Source organism: Hyposmocoma kahamanoa, unplaced genomic scaffold (assembly GCF_003589595.1).
Source record: "Hyposmocoma kahamanoa isolate Upper Pololo Valley unplaced genomic scaffold, ASM358959v1 160, whole genome shotgun sequence".
Taxonomy (NCBI): Eukaryota; Metazoa; Arthropoda; class Insecta; order Lepidoptera; family Cosmopterigidae; genus Hyposmocoma; species Hyposmocoma kahamanoa.
In genome coordinates this window covers 2,159,581-2,167,976 of record NW_020653575.1, presented here as the reverse complement: position 1 = coordinate 2,167,976, position 8,396 = coordinate 2,159,581, and the positions used below count along the sequence as shown (strand labels likewise).

Genomic DNA, 8,396 nt, shown 5'->3' with positions numbered 1-8,396 from the left:
TCCTTCACGCATATTATTTTAAAAATATCTTCAACCTTAACTATAATAAAAATATCTTTAACTCTTTTCAGCCAAGGTCCTGCATTGCCTGGTATTACACCAAATGGAAGAAGAGTTACCATCTGTAGAGGTAGGTACTACCTTTACTCCCTTTCCAATGTGACGGTTTTTTAATGGTGACAACTATTCGCAGCGGCCAGAGGATGGGCCGTGGGTTAAAACCCAATCCAATCGCGTTTTAATCTGGGGCTTTACTCGAAGCGTCGCGCTTTGACTCATTTCTGCCCTAATTACAATCTCGTGGACAGAAAGTATTAAAACAAAAAAATTTTTTAGACGAAAGAATCAACTCACAATACCCACCGTTCTTGCAATCCTGTGTTTCTCACTACTTCGTTTCAAATTACAGGCACATGGGACTTGTCAACTTATGTCTCAGGGTAACGGGCGCAGTGGCAGTGCCCCTCAGATCTTAGCGATATAAAGCTCTGAGTGGCATTGCAACTGTTATGGACACGAGTGCAGCTTACCATCAAGCGCTCGACTTGTTAGTTGCGTCACTTGACATTATAAAAAAAAGTACATGCGGTTTAACAGTTTCTTGTATCAATTAATTTCAATGCAATTTTCAAGCAAATCAATTCTATACAAAGGCAAATCGTATCGTCTAGATCAAAAAGCAATAAACTTTTCGTAATAACATCATTGAATACGAACGAAATTCCATTCTACTCGAGGGCAAAAACTATTTACAACTGAATATCTGTTGTAATATATAGTTGTAAATAGTTTTTGCCCTCGAGTTCAGGTACTAATAGGTTTTAACTCGGTTAAAACTTGGGCGCTTCCCATCTCTGGCAGCGACACGTGACGTATGTAAGGACTGTGTCATAAAATAAAGCCTGCTTAGAGCGTTACGGACATGCCTACGATAAGATTCTATGGTCATACATTACGTTATTTTACTTAATCGCATTCTGTATATAGGAGAGGATATCACTATATTGAAGAGCTCCTTTACTACTGATATTTTTTATCCAAAACAGTATTTGTAATTTTTACATCAACTTAGTCTGCACAAAATTTTATTACACTTTGGCTAACAAGCGAGAAAAAGAGCTATGTTAATAGGAGAAACGGACATACACACATTATTTGGGTTCATCTTTCCACTACAAAACCTTAAAATTAATCGTTACATTAACTATTTTTAACCAACTTCAAAAAGGAGGAAGTTCTCAATTCAATATTTTTGTGTGTATGTTACGCGATTAGTCAGACATTTATGAACGAATTTCCATGATTCTTTTTTTTGTAGGCAAGGGATACCTCAATTGTGATCCCATTCAAATTTGAAGAAAATACTCCACTTCTAAGGGTAGCAAATTAAGGGATGAATATAAATAACTTTCTATATACCGATTTCGATGAAAGTTGGCAAATAGATGTAATTCCACACTGTTGAGAACGGTTTTTTTTTCAAAACGAATTAGCAATTTGTGACTTCATAATGCTGTAAAAAACGGCGATTACGCTACTTACGTATTAACCTAATACCTAAATTTCAGTAGGTAGGTCAGAATATAAATTCCATATAAGTAATAAGCATTTTAACTAACCGACAATATATGAGGCAAATTTTATTCTCATACGCAAGGACACGAGAATTTAGTACTAAAATTGTAGTACCAATTTTAGTACATAGGGATCGGTTTTTTTTTTATAAAAAATTCTGTAAGATACAAACACCGACTATAAACTAAATATTCCATCACTTATCTGATGCTGCAATTTGCATCAAAATCCTTTATATGTATTTAAAACCTGATTACAGGTATCCACCCAGACCTCACGGCTCAGCAGATCGTAGATACTCTGAAGATTGCGCTCATGATTGGCGACGTTCGTCTGATCGAAGAAAAAGAAGGCGTTGCTGGTGACATTTACGTGCTTGATGCAGCCATTCTCGGGCCCAGTATGTTGGCTCGATTGACTCCAAGCTCTATTAAGAAGTTCATGATCTGTGTACAGGTAGGTCATGTTTTTTTTTAATTCCATGTCTGTATTGTATCAAAAACGCGATGCTATTGGCCTACATTTTGTCTTTGACAGTATAATAGTGTTGATGAAGTACATGTGAGTGTACATATATGTATATATTTATTACATACATATATTTATTTATGTATATTATTTTATTTTTAGTAAAGCATTGTTGGAAAACCAAATTCCACGCTTTTTTATCACATCGGTGGCTCAATGGTTTGCACTGTGGATGCTGGGTGAGGAGGTTCCGGGTTCAATGCCCGGTCGGACAAATTTGAGAAATGAACTTTTGTAAATTGGTTCTGATCTGGATACCTACTTCGAGAAGTATCTCGGGGTATATACCGTTGCTTTGGTAGTCATAATACAGGAAGTTCTCAAGTTTGAGAAAAGTAATTCGTGTGATTCCTGGCACTATCAAGAGACGGGACGAACAAGTCGTGCGCCTGATGGTAAGCTACACGCCTGTCCATAACAGTTGCAGTGCCACTCAGAGCTTTAAATCGCAAAGATCGGAGGGGCACTGCCACTACGCTCGTCACCCTGTGACATAAGTTGACAAGTCTCATGTGTCTGTAATTTCACCCGGAACACAGTTATGCTGACATTACTGCTTGGCGGCAGAAATAGATAAAATGGCAGTACTACCCTGGACGAACTCTTTCACAAGGAGCTCTACTGCTACAAAACACACATTGTCGACACACGATCCCACATCTTTATGCCGTTCCACTTTTGCGCCACTCTGCGTCATTGCCAGTTCTTCTGATCTAGAAGAAGTCTGTCTCTTTGATGTCATCAGACAATCTGGCTGGTGGTCACTTACCAAATTGTCTTCAAATTAACTAAATATCCTTCATATATATTTTCAGGAAGCCTACCCCATAAAGCTGAAAGAAGTTCATATCGTGAACACATCTCCGATCGTAGAACGATTCATTAACTTCGTGAAGCCTTTCCTTAAAGAGAAGATTCGAAAACGGGTAAGTTTAACACATTGTAAATGTATTGGAAATTAAACTATTTTCAACGGACTTCAATAAAAGGAGAAGGTTCTCAATTGGATTGTGTTTTTTATGTGTGTGTGTATGTTACAATGGCGAGGCGTCCATATTACTCGATTCCCATCGGCTTGTCTAAAATTTTCCACGTGTTATCAAATATTGTATTTGAAACGTACAGCGGATGGATGTAAGAAGAATTACCAACCAGGTTTATGATGCGAATGTGGATGGAAGGGTTTTAAGAGGACGTCTCAGAAGGACTTACATTGATCAGTGATGTCCTCAAAAAGGCTGGGATCCGAAATGACAAGAATAAAAGAAGTTATTTGAAAACGGTAGTTGATGTATGTGAGACTCGAAAGATGTGTCAGAATAGAACAAAGAGGAGCCAAAAAGACCCTTCCTGTGGGACTAGAGCGTGAGCTTATGTATGTATGTAAAGTAGAATAATTAACCAGTGAAATAAAGTATACTAGTATCTCGTATGCTAATAAGTCGCCAAGGCGCGACTTGTTTTTTGTTTTGCTCGGGCTTTACTCAAGACAATTTTGTACGCCTCGTCTCTGGTATGTTACGCGATACCTCCTACGTTTGTGAACCGACTTCGATGTTTTTTTTTTTTGAAAGGGGATACCTCAGTAATGGTCCCATTTAAATTTGAAGAAAATATTTCACCTGTAAGGGTGACAAATTAGGAGATGAAGCCGGTTTATTGAATTTCAACCACTTTCCGTTAAAACTTAGCAAGTAGACGTAATTCCTCAAAAATTTTGAGATCTCTACGCGATTTTGATGCAAAAAACTAGTTTCATTTCCGATATGTAACAATGGTTGAATCCTTAGAACTCAATATAAAGTATATTCAAAGTCGTTGAAAAGGAAATTCATTCATTTATTTTTTCCAAGCTAAAGCAGATTATTTAATTCAGACGGAAATAATCACTGAAAGTCCTGTCTGGAAGATCTACTTATAAATTATCTTATTTCCTTCATTAAGAGACGATACACCCTCAAATGGCTTCAGTTGATTCCGCATAACAGTGAAAGTGTTGAACCAATCACTTTGGAAAAAATATATAGTAATATTGAAGATATACACTGATTAGTATACTGTGTGAAAACACGATTCGTAAAAATTTTCACGATAGAAAAAAAAAAAAAAACAAAACAAAATTATCGCGAAATTTTACAACAAAACCGCTGTATTCAATAGGTAATTTACGTCCAGTGATTTTTTTTTTTATATGAACTGAACTAAATAGAACACGTGTAGTATACGATACACATTTTTCAAACGGCTTTAATTTATTTGTAAAAAATAAATTCTGAAATATAGCCAGTGTCCCTGTAGCTCGACCCAAGCAAAATGTATTAGTATACGGAAAATTTTTTTTGACGACATCTATTTCAACTGTGATCAATGTTTCCCCTTTCAGATTTTCCTCCATAAAGAAATAAAGGACCTTTACCAGTATGTACCTCAAGACATGCTGCCAGAAGAGTATGGAGGCACTTCCAGTACTATGGATGCTCTACAGGGTTTGTAAATTGACGAATTTCTTTCGCCGCTCTAACACTATACAGTAGTAGCAGTAGAGCCCCTTGAAAATGAGTTCATCCAGAGAAGTACTGAGACCTTACCTATTACTGTCGCCAAGTAATAATGTGGGTACGGCATTCCGATTTTGAAGGGTGAGGGTGCTGGTGAAATTACAGGCACACGGGAGTTGTCAACTCATACCCCTCAAATGTTTGCAATTTAACGCTCTAAGTGGCACTAGAACGGCTATGGACAGGCGTGTCGCTTACCACCAGGCGCACGACTTATGCGTCCCTGTAAATTAGTATCATGTGTTATGTATCGCGACGCACAAACCTTGTATCGCGGGTGCCATGGACACGCACATAGACAACCACAAATTACACCCAAACTCACGAGAGAAATAAATGTAGGCTATACAAATATTTTCCGAGAATCGAACCCGAGACATTTATGAAATTTAGTATTATTTAAAGTAATATTGTAGAAAAACAAATGAATGCGAAATACACCACTTTTGCGTTGATAGGCTCAATTATAACATAATAATAAGTAGAATAAATAATATATAAGGTGAAATAATGTCAACTGAAATTATGTTAACTGAAATTAAATCCAATGAATTCACATGAAAAGTTGTTATGTTTAGCAAATGCATATAAACTATAATCTGTCTTTTTTGGAATAAAATGACAGTTAATTGAGCAAAACTATTGCCCGCTTGCAAGCAGCTAGTGATTGCAGTCGATAAATATACTATCGATATAAATAGCCGAATTTGTATCATTTGAATCATCATCGCTCCATTATTCGTTACATGTAAATTGAAAAGAAATTAATAGAACGTCGTAATAATCACAAATCGTACATTTCTGGCACAATTTAGCTTTCTTTCACAATCTTTCGATAAAACTGTCGATAACTACTACAAGACTATTCAAAATTTTTTGAAAATTGGCAGCCCTGCAAATATCATTTTACTCCATCTTCAAAAAGACTGAATATTAATAAAATTTTCTTTTACAGAACAATGGACCAAGACTCTCATTACATATCGTGACTGGTTTATTTCTCAAGACCCCATAAAAGTAAATGAAGATCTGAGACCAGGGAAACCAACAAACTACGACGAACTCTTCGGTATTGACGGTTCTTTCAGACAGCTCACCATCGACTGATCAACATATTGATATTTAATATTAGGTGCTTTTATTTTTAACATTAAAAGCTAATTATGGCTTCGGCATGGCTCAAATTTGAATAGATCTGCAAGACTCTGCTTAGAGACTAACCTTTTTAAGGTTATATTGTAATTACGCTCGATGCTTCCGTAACCGTGTTAGTGTACTGCATCCGATTCATATTCGTTCGAGCTTTCTAGACTCTCTTTGGAAATAAAACTATTTTTTCAGATCTAATTCGCATATATTTGTTTTTTCAAATTAACAAAAGTTTCGAGTCCTTCATAGGTCCCGTAGTCACAGCTGACTCCTGACGGGCCTGCGCAAAGCGTTGGTTTATTTAATAAAATATTTAAACGCAGTCACGATGCAAACGCGATATACGTTTTTAATTATTCAACATTAGCGACTGCATTGATGCGAAACCGCCTATTAATCGCAAGTGTCGCGATGCAAAGTCGCCGTGTGTAACCGATATTAGATCCCAAAAAAATTAACACGTCATTTCCTATATGTAACGATCGCGGAAACCTAGAAACTCTCTTTGGCTGCCGTTTTCTCAGCAATCATTCGGTACAAGACTTCGAAGCATACAATTTCTCATGCAAAGCTCTGTTTATTTTTACGACTGATTATGTTGTAAATCGATTTCGATGATTCTTTTGTTTGTTGGGCAGAGGGTACCTCAGTATTTGTCCCATTTAAATTGAAGAAAACGCGACGCGACGCTTCGACTCTGTGCCAGTGTGAGTTGAGCCTAAGAGTGGGGATGAATCCGGTTTCGCGCACTTTCCGGTAACCGATTTCAATAAACTTGGCTTTTTTTAGAATCTGTACTGAGATTATTCGGAATCGATTGCCGAATCGATGATTTGTTTGATAAAAACAAATGTTAACAGTTTTAAATGGATCGACGGTCAAATTCTAATAAAAGTTCCTTCGATCCGGCTGGATTCGAACCAGCGCCTTCAGCATACCGTGCGTACGCTCTCCCAACTGAGCTGCGTGACGAACCAGCGGACTTTACCAATTTTTCTACGTGCTTATTGCTTCTTGTTGTTAGAATTACATTATATGACAAGACTTACATTGAATTATATAATATTACAAGAAAGCAATGCTGAAAAATGTGTAATATTTCAACAGTATTGTAAATGCACTACGGGCGTAACAAAATGGCTTGCCAACGTTCTTTCAATAGTTTTTAAACAGGGTCAAAGGCTTAGCATGAGTTTTTTATGACAGTAGACTAGTCCCTTTATTACATTTTTAAAGAATCTGCAAAATTGTAATCATTTCCATTTATGGTGTAAATGGTTTTTCCTCCATCTTGCGTGTTTATTGCAAAAACTTCATTAACCATTGTGGGTACAATTTACTTACAAAGAAATAGAAATGTATTTTTATTCAGCGTAGCAAACGAATTGTTGATTTTAATTAAAAATGGACTAAACACTGCCTGTTTTATTGGCGTTTTCTGTGATCCTTTCGTTTATATATATAGCTATAATTGGGTTTTGTACTTATAAGCAATGTAGGATGTGTACAAATAAGCTACTTATTGTATTTACAAAATACATATTAAAACAGAATATTGTTTACAATGTGTTGGCTTTTTCTTCATAATGTACCTGACAGCCAATTTTAAGTTCTTCAACAGATGCCTCTTCTTCAAATATCGTGAAAAGGCATTACTTAGGTGTCCATGCTTAGAAGTGGGCGTTTAAACGAAAAGCACTTTAAAATGTTTTCTTTTTAAAATAAGCAGTTCAATTTTTTTTATTTATTTATTTGCATTCAGGTAACAAAGACCCATAAATACATACCTTATAGACTAACATACATAATAAAAAAAATGCTCGATACCATTGACTTACTGTAAGTCAATGCTCGATACTCAACAATTTCATTTTTTACAACGTGCTACGCTTCAAGTCCCGCCATTTATGTTTCCGAAACAAATTAATTCTTCAATGTGAATAATAATTTTATAAATATAAATAAAACTCGGGTTATACAAATAAACTTATTTATTTTAAAACCTTTACTGGTCTACTCTTGCTTATCGCAATCAACACAACCTTGCAAGCTTTTTTTAACATAAAAGTATGCGCTTAAACGTTTTGCTCAACGATTTTTTAAGCTACAAACTAAAAAGAGTTTTAAGTGAAAAGCGTTTATATAAGCAAGCTTTTTTAAAAAACGCACAACGTTTTAACGTTTAAAAAAATAAGCAGTTTTTCCATATCTATGCATGCTCCATCGACCTCATCGTCACTTTCCATCAGCTGAGATGGAGATCAAATGTGCACTTTTTGTATAAAAAAAAAAGAAAAATCACGGAGACGAGGAAATAAAGAAATGATAATTCAAATGCGAGACTTATGTCTGCTTTACACGTATTAAGTGACGAAGTAATTAATTTAGTATACGCTTATAATGTGTTTCGGTGAAGCCGTAAGTACTTTTGAAAACAAAAAGTTAGCCTATCAAATTCTTCAAACTTCGAATCACGCCTACCGGGGAATGCGCGGGGTGCGGGAGGGTTAAAAAATAGGTTTAATTCTAATTTGTTTAGCCATTAAATCGATGATTACTTAACGACTGTTAAGTTACAAAACAAAA

At 35.9% G+C, this 8,396-nt stretch overlaps 1 protein-coding gene across 2 annotated transcripts in view; it reads left to right on the top strand.

Moving 5' to 3' along the window:
* LOC113240653 (alpha-tocopherol transfer protein-like) overlaps positions 1-6,847 on the top strand; it is a 58,399-nt gene extending 51,552 nt beyond the window's left edge. For both annotated transcript variants that reach the window (XM_026478008.1, XM_026478007.1), the window contains exons 4-8: positions 72-130; positions 1,835-2,031; positions 2,919-3,029; positions 4,487-4,589; positions 5,617-6,847. In XM_026478008.1, the coding sequence (XP_026333793.1) occupies positions 72-130; positions 1,835-2,031; positions 2,919-3,029; positions 4,487-4,589; positions 5,617-5,768 (622 nt within the window). In that variant the 3' untranslated portion in view covers positions 5,769-6,847. The remainder of the gene's footprint in view (positions 1-71; positions 131-1,834; positions 2,032-2,918; positions 3,030-4,486; positions 4,590-5,616) is intronic.
* The last annotated feature ends 1,549 nt before the right edge of the window (positions 6,848-8,396 follow it).